The following is a 21,675-nucleotide window of genomic DNA, read 5'->3' on the forward strand; positions in this document are numbered from 1 at the left end:
CTTGAATATATTAACAGATGTCAGAGATCATAAGTCAGCACAGTTCTTTCCTTTGAGTCAGGAAATGAGTTCAGTATGTATCTTATGTGCTTGATAGGATCATCAAACAGGGTGTGTGTGAGAGCTCATAGTTTAATAGTTAGCATTATGTCATGCTTATAACCTGCACAGATGTGTCTGTGTCTGTCACAATACTGCCTGTAATGCAGGAGAGGCTTGTTAAAGCAGATCTGGTGTGAAGTCATCTCACTTTTCTGTGTATCCCTTATTTTGCATGAGAAGGATTGAGTGAGTGTTGTTTGAGTGAAAGCGAGTTTGATTTGTCCTGTTTCTTTGAGAATTCTAATTAATTTATTTGTTTCACAGAAGAATGGACAATGAAAATCAAGACACCTCTCAAAGTAAGTGCTTAAAATTGCTGCGTTTTTAATTTAAGTGATTTAAGTTATTAATTAATTAATGTGGTGCCAAAGTTAAAACCTGCAGTGAGAAGCTCATTGAACTTTTTCAGCAGTTTTGAATTGAATTATTGATGAAGAGAATTAAGCTAAAACTCTGAAAACTCTTGGAATTGAGTAGAAATAACTGTGACAAGGTAAATAGATGAAAACAAAGATGATGTTATAATACTGAAATATTTTTGTAATTAATTTTTGATGAAATTAAAAAAATTAGGGGCTGGTATATATATATATATTTTTAAAGAAATCTCTTATGCTAACCAAGGCTGCATTTATTTGATCAAAAATACAGTAAAAATGGCAATATTGTGAAATATTAATACAATTTAAAATAAAACATCTTTTATTTTAATATATATGGAAATGTAATTTATTCCTTCATGCAAAGCTGAATTTTCAGCATCATTACTCCAGTCTTCAGTGTCACATGATCCTTCAGAAATCATACTAATATGCTGATTTGCTGCTCAAGAAACCTTTATTATTATCAATGTTGCTTAATATTTTTGTGAAAATCATGATATATATATATATATATATATATATATATATATATATAAATATATATATATATATATATATATATATATATATATATATATATATTTTACGATTCTTTGATTTGCATTTACATTTATTAGTTTCCTTAGAAATCTTTTAACATCATAAATGTAATTATTTTCATATTTTATCAATTTAATGCACTCTTGAATAAAGTATTGATTTTTAATTTTTTTTTGTAAAAGAAAAAAGAAATCTTACTAACCCAAAACTTTGAACGGTAGTGTATATACTGTTGTTGGTACATATGGATGAGTTTTTTTGTAAATGGTCACGTAGCTTTAGTCTGAGTGATCTTTTAAAAGTTTTGTAACTCTACCTCTACATAGTATTAATGCAACATACGTATTAAAAAATAAAATTTTTATGATGGAGTAAAAAGATGGAACAAAGTGAGACTGTGTGTTTAGTGAAAGTGTGCAGGATACCATAGTAAACCAAAACATAAACACACTCTTACACACTTTTGCACATGCATATGTTGTAACTAAGTGGATACTGTCATAAACAGTTATAATGACCTCTGTTTTATTACCAGAGACAAGATAAATCTTAGAAGGTTATACTAGAGCAAGTTGATAGAGTGACAAATATAAGGCATGCTTTTTAGGACATATAATCATCGAATCATCTAAAAACAGTTAGAATATAATGAACTAAGTTCACATATGACCTGAAAGACAAACGGAGGGAAGAAGTGTGTGTATGTGTGTGTTTGAGATCAGCTGTAAATCTGCCAGTCTAGAGAAATACGCACAGGTGAAGAATACATCTGCCTGGCCGCTTGTGCATTTGGTCACACACAGTGCAATGTGTTTATGAGTGTGTGAGAGAGTATGTATGATATGTTTGTTAGACATTTAGTGATCTCACACAGACATTTGGCCATTACGATCTAAGGTGAATCAAATGCACGTATGCACGTATGCATTTAGATAACTATAGTTTGTGGCCGAATTTGTCCTCGGAACTGAGTGAAGTCTGACAAAACCTCTCTTTAGGGACATCCTCAATTACAAAACAATATAAATAATATTTAAAATAATTCTGAAACAGCAAAAAGTCTTTTAATGTAAAGGTTTGAGTTACAGTTAATTCATTATAATTGACTTAATCAAAACAGTTGTAGTTATGGTATGTTATCTGATAGATAAACATGTGTCTGTGTGTGTAAATTAGCAGGGAGAGTTCACTCAGTTTACATTGTGCCACATTAGGAGTAATATAGTCTAATGCAGTAAAATGCATGTGTGTAACTTAGAGAGCCTTTTCCACATAATGTGTGCTTGCTGTTTTTCTTGCAGTGGATGTAAAGACAGATGACAGAGCCAAGATGAGTGTAGCTGCCAAGATGTCTCTGTTTAAAGTAGGTGAAACAAGAGCCCACCATATCTCTTTAGCAACTGCTGCAGGCTGAAAAAAAAAAGGTCATTGCCATGGATGGAATACACACACACACACACACACACACACACACACACACACACACACACGCACACACCTTGTATATATTTACCTGTTTGGGGACTTCCCAATTTACTGTTCTCAATAGAAGCTAATTATAAATACCGTATACTTATCCATTACCATAAAATACACCTTTTGGTGTTTTAGTAGTTAGTACTTTTATGACCTTTCTGTTTTGTCAGGCATCATTGTCTTATATTTTCAGAAATTAGAACATATACTCACATACAAAGATGTTTTTAATCCTCCAGAGTTTGTTCATATAAAAACATATAAATTGTGAAAAATAAACGGATGCTGCTAGGAAATATTAGACAATGAATTTTGAATACACTGTCATTTATTTTACTAGGTACTTGTAATTTTGAGGTATTCTCTCTGTATTCCTGCTCCAGTATGTTTTTTCTTCTCTGTTCTTTTGCCTTGTCTGTCTGTGGGTCGTAGGTGCTAATAAGACACCTGGTGTGTCTGGTTACAGTATGGCCCACTGGGTTTCACTGGTTACTGTGTCTTCCTTACCCAGAGTGCCAACCCAGGCTCTGTCTTATTCATTCTGCCACTGACCCACTTTGCCAAAGACAGAGCATTGCAATTTGATTTTCTTGGCGTTACAGAAATTACAGGAATTGTTCACCCAACAATGATAATTCTGTCATTTAGTCATCCACATGCTGATGTAATTAATGATATTCACCAGGGGCTAAACGTGGAGTTATATTAGAGTGTATGCCAACATGAATGGTCATTATTTGAGTTTGATGGCCCTTGGTCAGCACTCACATTCATTTTATGGAAAAGAATAGCTTGAACATTCTGATATCTTTTTTTTTATATTAATTTTTTATTTAATTCAGGAGTTGGAGAAGACAGCTTCACCTGATGCATCCTCGTTCCTCAAACCTCGCGCCAGTAATCGTTTCTATGAGCGCAGAGTTCACCGTAACAATGACCCTCGTGCACTCACTCAGCCAATCACCTTTGAGGAAACAGTTATTGCAGCGAGGTAGGCAGGACTTCTTTGATTCAACATTCTCAGCACTCCATCTGTCTTACAATATCTAGCTATACTTACAGCAGAAGTGCCAATGCTATTTTAAACAGTAATTCTGAGAGTTAAAAACAAGCAGCGTATCTGGGAAAAGATGAGCTTATTCACTGTCTATTTTTCCTTCTTCAGTCCACAGTCAGGTGAGGCTGAGCCTGAGGTAGTGGATGATGCTGGCACTAAACTATCGATGAGTGAGAAACTGGCTCTCTTCAACAAACTGTCTCAGCCAATATTGGGTGCTGTGGGGAGTCCTGTGAGAGACAACAACCCTCTAGAGGCCTCTGAGAGACGCAGACAGAAGGGTGTACGTTACCGCACACAGCCCATCACTGTGGATGAGGTCAATTTGGTAAGTGGACATACTGTATAGGTCTGCATGTCTGTGATTACTAGAAGCAAAACACAACATAAATAAACATGATTTTTTTTCTACAGGGGATTGTATGTTTTGTAACTTTAACTTCTAGAGTACCTGCTTTGGTTCTTTCAAAGATGTTGACAAGCTTTCTTCCACTTTTAGCTTCAGAAAAGCCCTGTTCAGCTTCATTCTCTTCATCTGGCGTCTCACCTCTCTGACCGACAGCAGGCTGAATCCATCAATCTGAAGCCTACTGAAGTACGTCTCTCTGGGCTGAGCGCTTCCTTCTCCGAACTCACCTCAGCACCCCATCTGAAGCCTACATCAGACAGCAACTCCCAGAATGCAGTGCAGATTAAAGGCATCTTGAAAAACAATTCTTCGGAGGGAGTGGTGTGGAGGAGTAAAAGCGGAGAAAGGGATAACCTGAACAGACACGACCTGGAGCAGAATGGGAGGGAGAGGAGAGAGAGAGCCGCGATAGAGGAGAGACAGGTGTCACCTGTGGAACCGGCTCCTCTATTGAGCGCTCCTTGGAGGCAAAGGGCAAGGAAGGAAGCCTCTGCATCCTCTGGCAGAACATGGAGATCTGCTCCAAAGCCTGAGGAACGTCCATCTCTATCAGAGGACCTCCAGATCACAGAACAGAGCAGAGAATCAGCCATCAGTGACAGGTTCCCTCCCTTTCACTTTTTTTCTACCTTTCAAACGTTTGGGCTCATTAAGATTTACAAGAAGGGTGCACTCATTTGTTTAAACATGACAGTAAATAAACAATTGATGTAATGTTTTACCAGAATATATACTGTATATATGGTACTCTTTCACAGTCAATTTTTCCAACATATTGATTAAAAAATGTACAAACAGATACAGATTAGTAGGTGGTGCTGACTTGAAACTTTGCACATCCAATAAGAGTAAGGTGATTCGTACTCTTACTCTATATGATCAAGATTCAGCCTCACTTCCTGTTTAGGATCCTTGGTATCAAAATTCTTTGAATTAATGTTGATTAAATTCTTCACATATATAAAGAATTCATTATACACACAGAATTTAAAGATCAGTCAATTCATTCTGATAGAAATTTGTCATACAACTGGAATGTATAAATCTTTAAAACAGACTGGATTTTTCATTTCATTATAAAAACAGTCTGTTATGCTGCTTCATACTGCAAACTATTGTTTTTGTATTTGTTGTGGTATTATTATTTAATGTATAATTATTATTTATTATATTAATTGCACATTCACAGAAAATAGCTTACTTCTGCGTTTAAAAAAATAGGTGGATTGTGTTTGTTCAAATTTTATTATTATTATTTTTAATTCTGCAGTGTTTTGGCCCTATTAAATCAGAAAATCTTTTCCACAGGGTGACAGACTCAGCAGGAAGTGAGAAAGAAGAGGAGAAGCAAAGTGATAAAGCATGGTGCAATATCAGTCTAAGCAGTGTGCCACAGGTTTGTGAACTGTATGTGTGTTGTACAGTAGATGATAATTTCATTGTGTTTTTACAGAGAGTTAGAAGCGAATTTAAGGTCATATTTACTAGGAGGTTTATACATATTTTTGTCAGTAAATAAATGCATCAGCCTGCTTGTTTGTGTTAAATGTGCATTGGCATGCAGCATGTGAGTCACGTGTAAATTTTAATATTTCCTGTGTCTTTATTCTCCCTGGTTTCCACACTGCCCCCTGTAGGATGAGAATGTCGCTACAGCGGAGTCTAATCTTCAAACTCAATGCTGGGTAAGAATATTATGTTTTTACAGGTTTGACTGGAAGTGTTTTAGTTACTTTAACTGAATAAATTACCATATATCATTGTTTATTACTTTAAGTGTTAAAAAGTGAGTTTCATTGGTTGTCTTTGTATTCATTCTATTTAATTAACCATATAATTAAGGAAGAGAATGAGATTTAATTAATCAACCTCTCCTCTCCTCTCCTCTCCTCTCCTCTCCTCTCCTCTCCTCTCCTCTCCTCTCCTCTCCTCTCCTCTCCTCTCCTCTCCTGTTAGGAGCCCGTATTTTCCTCTATATACACTCGTTCAAGCTCCACACCTCAGTATGTGATGTTTTTCAATGAGGTGAGAATTTCTTTCATGTTTTTATGTCCATGTAGAAAATTTGGTGTAAATTTTCATGTGACTGTATGTAATGAATGTGTTCATAAACTGCTATTGCTCTAAGTATGTGCTTTTCAATACAAAATCTGTTTTACTGTTTGGTGTGTCGTGAATGTGTGTTTTTTTTTTGCTGCCTTGTCTTATTAAGGTCTGTTGAATACATTTGAGCAAATTATTTTAAACATTTAACCGTCAATAATGGCATATCATTGATTTGATTTAACTTTGACTGGCAGACGTAGACAATTGCTATTATTATACTCTCTTTCTTTCTTTCTTTCTTTCTTTCTTTCTTTCTTTCTTTCTTTCTTTCTTTCTTTCTTTCTTTCTTTCTTTCTCCCTCCCCAGAGGAATCTTTCTTATGAAGCTCAGGAGGTTTCCAACACAACTCAAACCCAACCACAGGTGACGGGGAGGGTCAAGGTATTTTTAAAGATAAGTAGACACTACTGTTAAAAAGTTTGGGGTCTGTAAGATTTAAAAAAAAAAGAAATACCTTTATTAAGTGAAAATTAAGACTTCTACATTGTTACCAAATTCTGCTGTTCTTTTGGACTCTCTATTCATGCAATAATCCTGAAAAAATGTATCACTTTTCACAAAAAATATTTACACAACTATACAGTTGTTTTTAACATCGATAATAATAAGAAATGATTTCTGAAGGATCATGTGACACTGAAGACTGAAGTAAAAATTCAGCTTTGCCATCACAGAAATAAATTACATTTTAAAATATGTAATTAATTAGAAAACAATTATTTTAAATTATAATATTTCATTTTATTGTATATTTATTCAAATAAATATAGCCTTGCTAAGCATATGAGACTTCTTTACAAAACATTAAAAACCCCAACCCCAATCTTTTGAATGGTAGTCTATTCAAACACTGAAATATAATAATGGATATTAGAATATATTAGAATATCAACTAATTCAGTTTGTCTGTTATTTCAGGCAAGCTGTGAGAAGGAAGACTCTGCCAAACTAATCTTTAAAGAAACACAAACCATTTGCGCCAGTGAAGTCCAAGAGAGTCCGATGTTTATTGCTGAGATGACCTCTGAACACTCTTCACTACCAGCATATCCTACCACTGGAGGAGACACAGAGTCAGACCTGAGCACTCTCTGTCAGACCAACACACCAATGTAAAGCCAGCATCTGGACATCTGTGAGGGATTTCCCTGTGTGTGAGAAGACATAGGCTAACACTCTGTTTGTGTTTAGTTTGAGCTCAGCTGTAGCCGAGCACAGGCGTTCAGTTCGGCCGTCCCGCAGGACCCAGGGTTCGAGGAATCCATTACGCGCTCTTGCTGCCCGAGAGGACATCCAACAGGATTTCATGCAGTCTGAAGAAAACAGCAAAATAGAGAATAATACAGGTTTAAAATGAAAATTTCGAACCGTTTTATATTACTGAATTAGTATAGACTTTGTCCGCCAATGACATTGACAGTTTAGCTGATTTTGTCATGATTAATCTAATGTATTAACAGCATGAAACATATTTAGCATCATCATACTTGTTTTGGTCATATAATTATTATATATATATATATATATATATTTTTATCACTTTATTATTCAAGCTATGAAAAATTCTAACTGCACCCCAGCTGATGTCTCTTCCTCTGGAAAAGGGAGCATACCCACAGTGCCATACAACAAACTTATGCTCATTCAGGTTAAAGGTATGATAGTGTATCTAATATTCATCTAATGTTCTTCTTTAATGCATCCCTGCTGAATAAAAGCATTAAGTAAAACATTGTACTGATCCCAAACCTTTGAGTGGTAGTATACATTGTAAAATTCTGCATTATTTGTATTAGGCACAGAAGCACACATGATTTCTCAGATTTACATACTTGGAAATTCCATAAGATCCTCTGAGTTTCGTGTGAGAGTAACATGGGTAATGTAGTCTGTGCATGTTTCTGTTCATCCAGGGTGGAGGCAGGTGCAGGTGCGGTTGGTGGAGCCGCTATCACGCTCTCTTAACAGTGGTGACTGCTTTCTTCTGGTCACACCATCACACTGCTTCCTCTGGACTGGCAAACTCTCCAACACCATTGAGAGAGAAAAGGTACATCAGTTCATGCAGAAACAGTGATTCCTGTTTAAGCCATTACAGCAATTTTTGCATCTTCAACAGTATATTTTTGGGAGATTATCAGGAATTGGTTTTAGTTTCTGGATGTTAACTAACGGTTTATTCCAGGCTTTTGAAATGGCCTCAGTGATTGTGACCCAGAGGGATCTGGGTTGTCAGGCAACAGGTGTCGTTCACCTGGATGAAGGTGTAAATACAGACAGCCTGCAGGCAGCAGAGTTCTGGAGCCTTCTCGGCGGACAGACCCATTATAAAGGCAAGAGACATAACAGAAAATTTGCTATCATAAACACTTTTATTTCTCAAAACTGCTCAGATTACATTTATATGTTTATGTGTGTGTTTCTGTCTGCAGGTCCAGACAGTGCTGATGATGATGATGAGCACTATGAGAGAGCCATAACAGAGTCAAACTGTATTTATAGGCTGCAGGAGGACAGACTCAGTCCTCAAGAGCAGGGCTGGGCTGTCGTTCCAGACTTCAGTCTTCTGGACTCCTCTCAGGTCCTCGTCACCATACTATTAAAGAATGAATGACATGTACTTTACATGCAGTTGTTTTGTTTAACAGTTTGTGATTACACACGATTAAACCACATTTAAGGTGTATAGTGAAATGTAATGACAGTACTTTTTCCGTTTAGACTCTGCTGTTTGACTTCGGCAGCGAGCTCTATTTGTGGCACGGGAAAGACGTGGGCCCCAGCGAGAGGAAACTGGCCCTTCAGCTGGCTCAGCAGGTTTGGGACGGGGTGTATGACTACAGCAACTGCAGGATCAACCCTCTGGATCCCTTTGGTGGCAGTGCCCATATTCACAAGTAGGTTCACTTTAATGGGAGTATTTTCATATATTCAGCTACATTGGGGTCTAAAAGTACACTGGTAAAAATACATGTTTTGCCTTCTTTTAAATTAATACGATTTTTATATTACACATTAACCTATTAGTATAACCACTGGAAATATTACAATGAATTTCAGAATGTCTCAGTATATACATTTTTCCCCATCTTTTTTATTGAAAGCAGCATTTAAGCTGCATTAACTTTATGTAAAAATGCATACATTATGTAACACACACACACTGATTGCCATGTTTTATGGGGACATTCCAAAGACGTAATGGTTTTTATACTGTACAAATTGTATTTAAATCCCTTTAACCTAACCTTACCCCTAAACCTACCCCTCATACAAAACTTCCTGCATTTTTAGATTTTCAAAAAACTTTATTCTGGGTGATTTATAAGATTATTTCCTCATGGGGATCCAAAAAGTCTCCATAGGGTCAAAATTTACTACTATCCTTATTATTACTATACTAACCATAACAGCACATCCTAACACAATACAGAAGGTAATACCAGGACACACACACACACACACACACACACACACACACACACACACACACACACACACACACAATAAATAAATAAAAAAATATATAAGTTTCATTATATTAAGCATAACCTATTTTTGTCTTCACAAACAAATGTACTTATTTGTGTGTTCAGGCAGGGTATTGGACGGCCAGACTGGGCACTTTTTGGCCGTCTGTTTGACCAAAATGAGACAATACTGTTCAAAGAGAAGTTTGCTAACTCAATTGAGCAGACAAAAGTGAACAAAAATTACATCGCTCCTTCCATACAAGAGGAGGTGAAGGTGAGGAGACTGATACACACAATTTAAAATACATATCTCATGTTCCTCTTTTATACATATGACTTCCACCTACAGTTAGTTGAAACAGAATTTATGTTCTTACTATCCTCTAGTGACTAGTTTTAACTTTTGATTCATTTTTGCTGTCTTTTGTTTCTTCTACAGACCCCCTCACTCAAGTCATCTCCCCAGCCAGTGTCAGCTGAGCAGTGGTCATGTGATGCCAGAGCTCTCTTCGGTGGAGTCTGTCTCTCAGAGGCATCGCAAATTGTTCTGGATGGTGTGGATGTACGAAGGGGACGGGACACGGTCACTCTGAATGATGGTCGGCAGGCAGTGTTACGCACTCTTGCAGTGAAAACGTGGCTTATTTCAGAGGGTGAGGAGTGTGAGGTTGCCCCAGAGAGCTTGGGACAGTTCAGTGAGGGCAGCACATATGCTGTACGCTGGACGTACAGCCTCACAGCCTTAGGTGAGTTAATGTGTGGGTAAGACCTTATAAGCTGAATGGCTTTCTTTATGTTATGGAAGCGATTCCTAACAAGCTTTACTTATTATCAAGGGAAATATTATTTATTTATTCATTAATTTGTTAAAACTTTAAAACAGAATAATGAATTCATTTAGAAATAATTCCAAAAACAATTAGACTACTCATGATTTTTTTAAGAAGAAAAGAAATTATAAAAATAACAATTTGAAGAGTAATATTGCTTGAAGGAAAAGGTGCAACACTATAACTTTATCGGTTAAAATCAAGTTACAAAGAAAGTTATGTATTTTTATTTGTTACACCTTTAAAACAGAATAATAAACTAATTCGAGAGAGAGAGAGAGAGAGAGAGAGAGAGAGAGATTCACATTTTTGGAAAATGAAAAGTTTGAAAATTTAAATATTTTGTTTATATAATAATAAAAAAAGTTATTCTGCATAAATGTAAACAATCTTCTATTTGTGTCAGTTAATTTTTTTTCTATTTCACAGGGGATCAAATAGTAATAGGTCAGGAACAATCTGCTCTTTTCATCTGGAAAGGGCGGCACTCCAGTATCAGTGGGCGGGACCTGTCACCAGCACTGACCAATCAGTGTAGTTCTCAGGTGTTAGTAACAGAAGGGGAGGAGCCACCCTGTTTTCTGCAGTTGTTCCAGGGAGGAATGGTCATTTATAGACAACAACAAAGCAGAGACACAGGTCTGGTCATTGTGGTATCTAATCCTCTCCCTTATTATGGGTCCAATTAAAACATCTGACATTATGTGTTCGGTATGTGTTTCAGGAGGCTGGCATCTGTTCTGTGTGAGGGGTGATGTCCCAGTGGAGAGCAGTCTGTTGGAGGTACAGTGCTCCTGCTCTAGTCTGAGGTCTCGTGGCTCGTTGATCTTGTTGAACAGCCATCAGGGGGCGATCTACCTATGGCATGGCTGCAAAGCCCACAGCAAAGCACGTCAGGTGGCCAAGCAGACGGTCCAACGCCTTACACAAATGTGAGCAACTCCTTTAGAATTCTGTAAAAAGTATAATGTAAACCCATGAAACATAATGAAAGATGCACATTGCCAGATTGTGATTGATTTCATGTGGTTAATGTGATGATTAGGTGCCCACCTGAGCTGAGTCTGAGAACTGGCAGCTTTATGAATGTCCAGGAAGTGGAGGAGGGGAAAGAGCCAGCAGATTTCTGGAATGCTATTGGACTAGAGGACAGGAAGTCATATGACTGCATGCTGCAAGGTGTGATGTAGTATAACAAACTATGATAAATCACGTGAACTTGTTACTCTTTGTCATGCACATTTTTCACAAGAGATCGTCTATGTTTTTTTTTTCTTTTAGATCCTGGTAAATTTAATTTTACTCCCCGCCTTTATCACCTGAGCGCCCAATCTGGAACTTTCAAAGGGGTGGAGCTTATTAGCCCCTCCCATGTAAATGTTGTTATTACAGCAATGCCCTTCCTTCAGGATAAGTTATATGCCGTGCCACATCCAGGTGAGAGTAAACAAGTTCACATACTGTACACAGAAGCATAAGATGGTGTATACATAATTACTTTAACACTACACTTAACCATAGGTTAACTTTTAACCCATGTTAAAGCAATGTTTAGTACATATGGAAGATGACAAACAGTTAAAATGAGAAAATCTTAAAATAATATCCTTTTTCTTTTCTCTCTCAAATTTCTGTGGTGTTGCACCATTCTCTTTGTAGCAATATTCCTGCTGGATAACTATCTGGAGGTGTATTTATGGCAAAGTTGTGAAACTTCAATCTCACAGCGCCCCCACTGGGACAAAGAGAAGAAGTGCGCCTTGGAGACTGCCTTGCAGTACTGCAAAGGTAAATAGATATGAGAAAGCACAGATGCCTTTCAGAAGCCTTCCGTTTCAGATTGGTAAGTTATTTTTGGTGTTTTGCATTCAGAGAGGAATCCCAGACGGCCTCCCATGGCATATCTTATTGATGAAGGGGCAGAGCCTCTCACCTTTACAAATATTTTCCCTTTATGGGAGATGAGAATGACACAGGAAGTACAGGTGAGTGAGAACACATCATCATCATCATCATCATATACATGCGCATGTACAGAATTATTTGATTTACACTGGTCTGTGTCATTTAAATATATATATATATATATAATATATATATATATATATATATATATATATATATATATATATATATTTTTTTTTTTTTTTTTTTTTTTTTCCAGGACTGCACAGTGCGTAAAAAGCTGAATTTGGTGCAGGATGCTCTAGCTGCTCTTAATAAGACCCAGTTTCCCCTGAAGGATCTGCTGAAGAGACCTTTACCTGAAGGCGTGGATCCGTTACACTTGGAGAACTACCTGTCTCAGCATGATTTCAAGGTCTAACAGTAAAACATAATATAGATTATAATACAGTTTGACTGACAAGATGAGCTTCAAAAGTATCTGAACAGCAGCCTTTCACTGTCATCAGTTATCTTTATATATATATTTTATATGTATATATCTCTAAAATTGCATTTTATATCCATATTTCATTTACACGTATATCTAGCCAGCCTTGCATAGCCAAACCTTTGACTTACTGACATGTAAAGCAACACATAGCAGTTAATTTTATTTGTACATGTAGTTTAAGGGCTGTTTTATCTTAGTAATTTTAATAATAAAGATATTTAATTAATTATTTCAAAGACACATGTTTGGGGTCTTATGCTCATCAAGGGTGCCTTTATTGGATCAAAAATACAGAAAAAAACAGTTATGATGTAAAAATATTATTACATATTAAAATAATTGTTTTCTATTTAACTATATTTTAAAATATAATTTATTCCTGTGATGGTAAAACCGAATTTTCAGCATCATTACTCCAGTCTTCAGTGTCACATGACTCTTCAGAAATTACTATAATATGCTGATTTGCTGCTCAAGAAACATTTCTTACTATCATCAGTGTTGAAAATAGTTCTATAAATAGTTATATTTTTGTGTAATATCACTACATTTGTTTCATGATTCTTTGATGTATAAAATTTTACAAGAACAGCATTTATTTGATATTTTGTAATATTATAAATATCTTTACTGTCACATGTATTTAATGCATTCTAGCTGAATAAAAGTATTAATTTGCTAAAAATACATTTACTGACCCCAAAGATTTGAATGATAGTATAACTTTGGGGGAAAATGCAGAATATATGGATGTCTAGTTAACTACCCTAAACATAACTCTGAATATCTTGGGTACACATCTTGGGTTACAAGCAGACTGAAAAAAAAAAACTGAGAAAAAAATCTGTGTGCCTTTCAATGTCAGCCAATCAAATTAGAAAACAGAGGCTAATATTAATTAAACTATTAAGTCCAGCAGGATATTGAAAAAAAATGATTTTTTTTTTTTTAGGTTGCTTTGGGAATGACATGGAATGACTACAACTGTCTATCAGATTTACAAAAAACGGACCTGAAGAAAAGTAAAGGACTTTACTGAGTGTGACCTACACTCAACAGAAGCAATATTTTTAAAGATGTGTTTGTAAGATGACATGTTCTTGATGGCGCTCATGCGTACAGTGTGAATGTGTTAAACAGTGACTGTGAGTGTGTGTCCTTTCGGTCTGCTGCTTTTTTTAATGCCTAATGTCCAGCACTTATTTTGCCCAAAAGCTTTCTACTCAAAGCTAGACAGAACTGTTTACTCTGACTTTGAGAAATAACTGTCGTGTTTTTCTTTTCTTCCTCCCCATCCTCCATTGCAGCTGTTTCTCTTCCCTCTTTTTTATCTCTCCCTGTCTTCCTCCCCTCTCTCTATCCTCTCTCCACAAAGCCGCACATGTGAATAGAGGTCTAATTGTTTTACTGAACTTATAGTTGAATTTTGTAATGTTTATTGTAAAATAAAAATATAATGACGTCTTTTCATTGTGAAACTTTTATTCACCTTTACGAAGCTCAAATACATAAACAGTACAAGAGTCAAAGAACAAATAGAGGAACAAACAAGAAATGTCAGTAACAAGATTGCTCAAATATCCAAGAGGAAATGAAACGAGGAAATACTCATAATCAACAACTGAATGCTGCAATATACAGTATTCTTATAATTGAAACGGAATAGCATATGATTGATAACTGAGTTCTGAATGTGTGTGTGTGTGTGTGGCTGCTGAAAGTGTGAAGTGTAGTGGGGGGTTGAGGGAGAGAATTAGTGGGGATTTAGACTTCATGTGACTCTTGAAAAAATACAGGCCATGTCTAGATAGCAGATGGACAAAAAATGTGAGTTTTACTTGCTGCATAACTTTTCACAACCAGCTAGTTAACTGTTTAAAGTTTGGGTGTTTTTTTTTAAGAAATTAATGTTTATTTCACAAGGATGCATTACATGGATCAAAAGTGACAGTAAAGACATTTATAATGTTACAAAATATTTCTATTTCAAATAAATACAGTTATTGCACTCTTTATTCATCAAAGAACCTTAAAAATTGCATTTTAAATTATTTTAAATTGCCAAATGAATTTTTTTTTACAGTATTTTTGATCAAATAAATGCAGCCTTGGTGAGCACGAGACTCCTTTCAATTACTTAAAAAAATAATGCTGACCCCAAACAGTAGTGTACACATCATGAGAGAGAAAAAATAAGAAAAAACTACTACAGTAATATGAAAGTGATGTATCAACTTAACGTGATTGTACGATTGTGATTTATAAACTAATATATAAATGAACCATTATTTCTGCTGCTTAATTTTTTGTGTATTTTTAGAGAGAAATAAAAGTGAAAAGATTTTAAAATTTCATAGAACTTGAGAGAGTAATGAAAATATGTAAATAACGTATGAAAACATTGTATGTATACTCAGAAAAAAAGGTACAAAAGCTGTCACTGGGGTGGTCACTTTTGCTGTCACATAATCAAAAAAAACAATATTTTAAAAGAATCTGAAGTACTGACTATAATATTTTACTCAATGGCACCATACCTGTACCTTTTCTGAGAGTGTATTGTATTAAAACAATACACTATGTAGACTCAAATATGAGAGACAAGAAAGAAAAGACAGACCTTGTTTTGTTTATATATGGTTTAGCTAACAAACTTAGTGATAACAATTAGCATTTTGGGGATTCGTTTATATGTTCTTGTTTTTGATTGTCTCAGACACTTTTTGGCTCTAGCATCTACATATAAATTCAGCATGAGGAAATATTAGACAGCATGACCACCGATTAAACTGGAATGTAACAGAGATAAAAATGAGATACAGTGAAAGAGTTCAAGAAACAATGTTTGAAAGCAAGGCTAAACTAAGATTTCATATCATGGATGCGCTGAGGTATTGTCCACTAAATTGTCATATTCTTTACAGGTGCATTCATGCACATGTTCTTGAATGTGTGTACTTTATATGTCTGCCGCAGTCTTGTGAGTGACTCAGATTGACTGCTCTCTCTCTGGCAAACCTCTCTCTGGTTCAGATGCTAAAGCCGCCTCTCTCAACACGATCATGTGATCCTCGGCCGCATGCAGTGATTGGTCGATCCAGTCCAGGCTGCCAGACATGTGACAGGCGTTTCGTGTCACCAGTACCAAGTGACTGACCGACAGAAGTAATGCTGTGGCCCTGGTCCAAAAAATAAGTTGGTAAAGTCACTTCTTTGCAGAAATGTAAACTTACATTAGTCCCTGCCAGCATAAGAAGTTACCTGGCATCCAGAAGAATGGGGTCCAGTGGAGGGTACATAGATCGAACCACGTCATCCACCCTGTGAGGGCACACAGCAGCTCATGGTCAGTACCAACACTCTCAGATGTGTCATATCAACTGCTCAAACTACTTACCTTGGACTGATGCGTTTGGCCACGGTGATGATGTCATTCAAGCTGGCAGGTGCTTTGACCTTTGCTCCAGAGCCCATTGTCATGGCAACTAGCTTTTCGGTGAGAGTGTGGCATATCTGTACAGAACCAGGACAATGATTTCTTTAAACCAAAGCAAAAATGCTGTGTATTATTATACATACATGAGTGTTTTTAATTAAATAAATACTTTTATCCAGCAAGGATATATTAAAGTGTTAGAATGATTTCTGAAGCAAAAGAGTTATTTACATTTGTAATAATACACTGCCTGATAATAATACACAATTTTGCATTGATTGTGGCATTGTTTCCAAACTATTAACATCAAAACATTTATTTACATCAATAATTGCATTCATTTTTGGCTGAGATCTTGTATTGACAATGAGAGAGTCAAACCCCTCTGTAAAGTCAACTCCTGCTTAACCTAAAGATTTTCAATAGGGTTAAGATCAGGACTGTATTATGACCAGTATTATCCTCATGCTCCCTGAATCACTCTTTCACAGTTTGAGCCCAATGAACTTGGTACTGTCATTTTGGAACAAGGGAATGGCTTCCAACATGGTTATGAGAAATAAAAATTTACGCTCTGCATTAGTTGGGGTTAAAAGAATTGTTAGCAAATAGACAACACGATAAAAACCAGAAACACATTAATCACTGCAAAAATTACAACATTATTAAATTTTAAGAGCTTGCTGATTTAAATCCAAGCTACTTTTTTTTGGCCAGGCAGTGTATTTCCCAGTATTATTGTTCTTACTGTAATTTTGATCAAATAAGTGTTGAGCATAACATTAAAACCTTAAAAAATCTTACTGATCCCTTATTATATTATATTATGTATTCAATGTGTTTGGTCAAGAAAAATGCTAAATTTGTGCACAAAAATCTACCTTCAAAATCGCAATGCAATGAGACACAAGACCACTGAGGGAAAGAGAAAATGATATCAGTAAAGTATCAAAACCAGAATATTATTATTATCACTGAAAATGGTTATGGTTGTGAGAATGAACATGGAGAGAAGGCATACGAGGCATCTTCGATCCAGTCTTCATTCTCCAGCATGGCCTCAATATGAGGATTAGTGATGACTACATCATCCAGCTCCAGCTCTGATGGTTCACTCTGAGTCTCCATCGCTCCGATCAGATCAACTGTAGGTCTGAAATATGAGGATAAACAAGAGGCAGAGAAAGTGATTTAAAAAAAAAAAATCATTATTTCAATGGCTAGGAATGAAGTGTTGGAATGCAAAATGGTGATCCCTTCTGAATCCTCAGTGTGGGAATGACGTTATGACTTATTCTCTAGTGTATACTCAAGTGCATACTTGGAATCAAACTGATGCAGAAAGTCCGGAGGGTGGCAGTAACGATGACGACACACAACCACCAGCGCCACAAATGATGCCAAGAAGATGGTGGCGAGTACACCTATGGCCACGATCACCACCGTCTCCATGGTTACAGATGACGAAGAACGGGGAGGATTGTCAAAAAGCTGTTTGGCTGGAGTTTCCAAAAGCTAGACGATTCTGAAGAAATAAAGATAAGACTTCCATTTTATATCAATAATATCAATAAACCTTATAAATGGTCTAACCTATCTATCTATCTATCTATCTATCATTTATCTTATTATTAATGTATGTATATGAAACACTATTTTCTATCACTTGTATTTTTACTATGATTAGTTGCACCAAAGCAATCTAAGCATTGTACTAGTTAATAAAAGCTTAGTTTTATCTTTGTGTTGCCCAAAATAGCAAAGAAGTATTAGACTTCAGTATTATTGTGACGCACTGAGAAAATAATGTCTTGTTGAAAACATTTCCTCTTATTTACTCTCCTTATGCTTCACTAAATACAGAGATGCTTATCTTGATCATTCAACTCTTATCTAGATATTTTCAAATAAATATGTAAAGCTTTATTCAGATTGTCCTCTCATCCTTTCATTCTAGGGCCTCTCTGACAGCAGTCTAAAAGCCATTTTTTTATGAGTATAAAAATGACAAAAATTAATATAGAAGTGTTTTCTGTACCTGTGTATATAATTGTGTGTTTGTAAAGGTCACACCCATCAGACCTTTGATCAGTCAATCATTAACCTGCTCACAGTATATGTGACACCATGTGTTTACTATGTATCACAGTCATTATTGCTGTACCGTATATGTATGGTGTGTTTGCTTTGCCCTTTTAATAAAAACCTGAATATTTCGATTTGATCATGAAAAGCCTTGAGTATCATGAAGGTATGTCTATCATTTCATTTCCACCACTGTCTTTCATGTAATGTTAACAATGCAATCAATAAAAACACACACACATATATATATATTTATAAACCCAACAATATTTTGTCTGTTTAGGGATTTAATGCTTATTGAACATGCACAGCTGTTACAACATATGAGAAATAATATTTTGATGAGGTGATTATGTGAAATTATGTTTTGGAATGCTGTAATTCCCTAATCCGATTAATTTGAACTCCCCTGGCCGTATCATACTGTGCACTCCTCATAGGCACCAATTCAAATTCACCCTGGCATTCAGAGACACTGGATTAACCTTTACAGATTTGACAAACACAGTGTATTTTGGGGACACTAAAGCAGTTATGTTATCACATATTTTACACACTGGCTTGATAAGTAAGCGAGTCTTTAGTTATAGATAGACAGACTTTAGTTTGATAGCCACAGTCCAGACAATAAGATTAAATATAAAAACTTCTAAAAGCACTGAATAGTGAGCCTAAAGTGATCTATAAACCTAAGAAACTCAGTTACAACACACCCCAAGTCACTGATAATCAATCGATCAATCAATCAACGCTATGTGTATAGTGTGGTTGCCTTGCCATTTTGGTAAAAACCATATTACATGTTATATATATAAGTTTTATAATAAGTTTATACAGTACATAAATTTATGAATTTGGCTGTGTTTTTAAGCCAGTATACATTAGTATGAGCACAGTCTTCTGTTTCATTATAGGAAGTTATGGATGTTATGGTCATTTATAAAGGGGTGACTGGTAAAACTTTATGATAACTTTCAGTAATAATATTTATCCAGAAAACTATATATATTTATACTGATACAAAGTGGGGTGCAGAAATATGAGACCATAATCCAAGTTTATATTTAATCCAGTGGTTAACAAAAAGTTTTAGGATTTTAAAATTTTGTTATAAAAAAGAAATAATTCAGATTTTTAGGTAACTAATAAGTAAGTGGATGACACAGATCATGTGAATTCTTTGCACAAACCATTTAATTAATTCAATATTTTTTTTTATTCTATTTTTATTGAGTTATACATTTTTTTTTTCTCAAATTATGGGTGATGATAAGGTTAACACTCATTTTTTTTTCGCTAATATAATTTTGAATTAAACTTGCACCAAATTAGAAAAGCAGGCGAAATAGAAGCATTTTGTTTTCTCAGAATTTTGGACCCCAATGTGATCTCTTTGGCATTATATAATAACTGTTATGTTAACAGCTTCTTATTAAAGTTAAATTGTTAAAGGTAAAGTGTTACTTAAGCATTACAAAGACACAGAATTGTGTGAACTCTAATTCACAGTTATTGTCCTAAAGACATTACTATGCCTCATTTTTACTCTAGAAAATCTATAGGATTTGATGTTTCTGGCATAGCCTAATGGATGCAGCAACACATGAATAAAGACTGTAGTACAGCAGCTGCATGGAAACAAAAACAGCGTTATTCTAAATAAATCCGTGGGGTCTTACAGACCGAACAAAATGTTTGGTTTCATTTTAATTGCATTCATTTCAAGCAAAAGAAAACAGACAGCCTGTTTATATTCTTTCTGTGACTGTTTGAAAAGACGCTGTACTTTTGACTGACCTAATTTTAATGCAACACCAGTTATTTTTTTATACATGATCACAAGTTCCCTTAAGTATACATATCACTGGTCAGTTAAAACATCATCAGCAGTTATAGTTGTATTTTAAGATCTTACCTATATTTCCTTTCCATTTTATGGCGTTTGTCGCAAGAAACAAAGAGCGCTTGGGGTGGACAGGCGGAGACGGCACGGAGATCTCCAGCGCGGGAGCGCGCAGTAGAGCAACGCTGTGAACTTCGATCTTGCCCGAGGCGCGCTCTCACAGACGTTAGTTATCAAATTCTAGCCACCAGGTGTCATTCACGAGCCTTTGTGTTGTTGATCCCATGCTGTTTGTCTTTTCGATATTGGCCAATGTGCATACGCAATGTTTTGGCAGCAGCAGTCCGGCACGTTCGATAGAAGGTACGGTTGGTTATTCCGTTTTAAACCCATGTATGTGAGACAGTGACAACTAAGGGATTATTTAATTTTACATAACTTTTATTTAAAAAAATGCACCGCAGTTGTTTGCTATGTAAAAGTAAAAGCTCCTTGCAACGACAAAAACTGAAGTTAGGACTGCAACATAGGCCATATATTTTACATGCATGGTAAAAATGGTAGGCTACACCTACAGTCTTAAGAAAAATGGTTCTAAACAGTACAAGAAAAGGGTTCTTCGGCTTATAACAATAGCAGAACCCCTTTTAGTGCTAAATATAACCCTTTTTATAGAGTTCCATAAAGATCCATGCTTTGAAAATACTAGGACCTTAATGGTGTTATAAGTAACATTTTTAATTTTAAAGTAACAGTTTATTTCCATTAATATTAGTATATTAACATATTTATATCATTATTAATATTATTTGTATATATTATTTATTAATATTGTTATTTCAGCATTAAAAGGGTTCTTCAGGGTGCTATGGTTCTAAATAGACCTGGTTCTACATGTAAAGAACCTTTAAAGAACCATCTTTTTTTAGAGTGTATATTTTAACTTCATTTGATGCTGGCGTTCTCGGAGTGCTCTACCTCTGTATGTCAGTCTTAATATGGACAAAGCAACAGAAGAATATGTCACCTCATCCTGGAGAGACAGTAAAAGACATAGAGATTTTGTTTAAAAAATACCTATATGTACAGTGCTGTTCAAAAGTTTGGGATCAGTAAGATTTTAAATGTGTTTTAAAGAAGTGACTTCTGTTCATCATGGCTGCCTTTATTTGACCAAAAATACAGAAACAAACAGTAATATTGTAAAATGTTATTACCATTTAAAATAATGATTTCTGTGATGCAGAGATGATTTTGCATCATCATTACTCCAGTCTTCAGTGTCATATGAATCCTTCTGAAATAATTTGCATATGCTGATTTTTTATTTTATTTTATTCTATTATTATTTTATTTTCAATGTATTACAGGGGTGGTGAACTCCGGTCCTGGAGAGCTGCAGTGCTGCAGAATTCAGCTCCAACCCTAATTAAAACTCACCTGCCTATAGCTTCCTAGTAACCCTTCAGACCTTGATTAGCTTGCTCGGGTGTGTTTAATTAGGGTTGAAACAAAACTTTGCTGGGCTGTGGCTCTC

General features: G+C 35.6%; 2 protein-coding genes across 2 annotated transcripts; one reads left to right on the forward strand and one right to left on the reverse strand.

Annotated features, from left to right (window-relative positions):
* The first annotated feature begins 99 nt into the window (after positions 1-99).
* On the forward strand, positions 100-14,238 carry LOC109050294 (supervillin-like). Its single transcript, XM_042721644.1, has 26 exons — positions 100-401; positions 2,327-2,388; positions 3,344-3,492; positions 3,667-3,886; positions 4,058-4,569; positions 5,276-5,363; positions 5,605-5,652; positions 5,924-5,992; positions 6,380-6,454; positions 6,992-7,185; positions 7,265-7,419; positions 7,627-7,728; positions 7,987-8,123; positions 8,259-8,406; positions 8,506-8,654; positions 8,795-8,970; positions 9,670-9,820; positions 9,986-10,292; positions 10,806-11,015; positions 11,101-11,308; positions 11,422-11,555; positions 11,658-11,813; positions 12,036-12,164; positions 12,249-12,361; positions 12,541-12,696; positions 13,727-14,238. The coding sequence occupies exons 1-26, from the start codon at positions 371-373 to the stop codon at positions 13,811-13,813; spliced, it is 3,966 nt and encodes a 1,321-aa protein (XP_042577578.1). The 5' UTR covers positions 100-370; the 3' UTR covers positions 13,814-14,238.
* Positions 14,239-15,307: 1,069 nt separating this feature from the next.
* On the reverse strand, positions 15,308-20,365 carry tmem98 (transmembrane protein 98). Its single transcript, XM_019084227.2, has 7 exons — positions 20,211-20,365; positions 17,532-17,735; positions 17,232-17,363; positions 17,092-17,125; positions 16,172-16,287; positions 16,036-16,095; positions 15,308-15,953 (listed from the first exon to the last, which is right to left on the reverse strand). Exons 2-7 carry the CDS (start codon positions 17,660-17,662, stop codon positions 15,764-15,766), a joined length of 663 nt encoding a protein of 220 aa, XP_018939772.1. The 5' UTR covers positions 17,663-17,735; positions 20,211-20,365; the 3' UTR covers positions 15,308-15,763.
* Between the last annotated feature and the right edge of the window lie 1,310 nt (positions 20,366-21,675).

Source organism: Cyprinus carpio, chromosome A3, assembly GCF_018340385.1.
Source record: "Cyprinus carpio isolate SPL01 chromosome A3, ASM1834038v1, whole genome shotgun sequence".
Taxonomy (NCBI): Eukaryota; Metazoa; Chordata; class Actinopteri; order Cypriniformes; family Cyprinidae; genus Cyprinus; species Cyprinus carpio.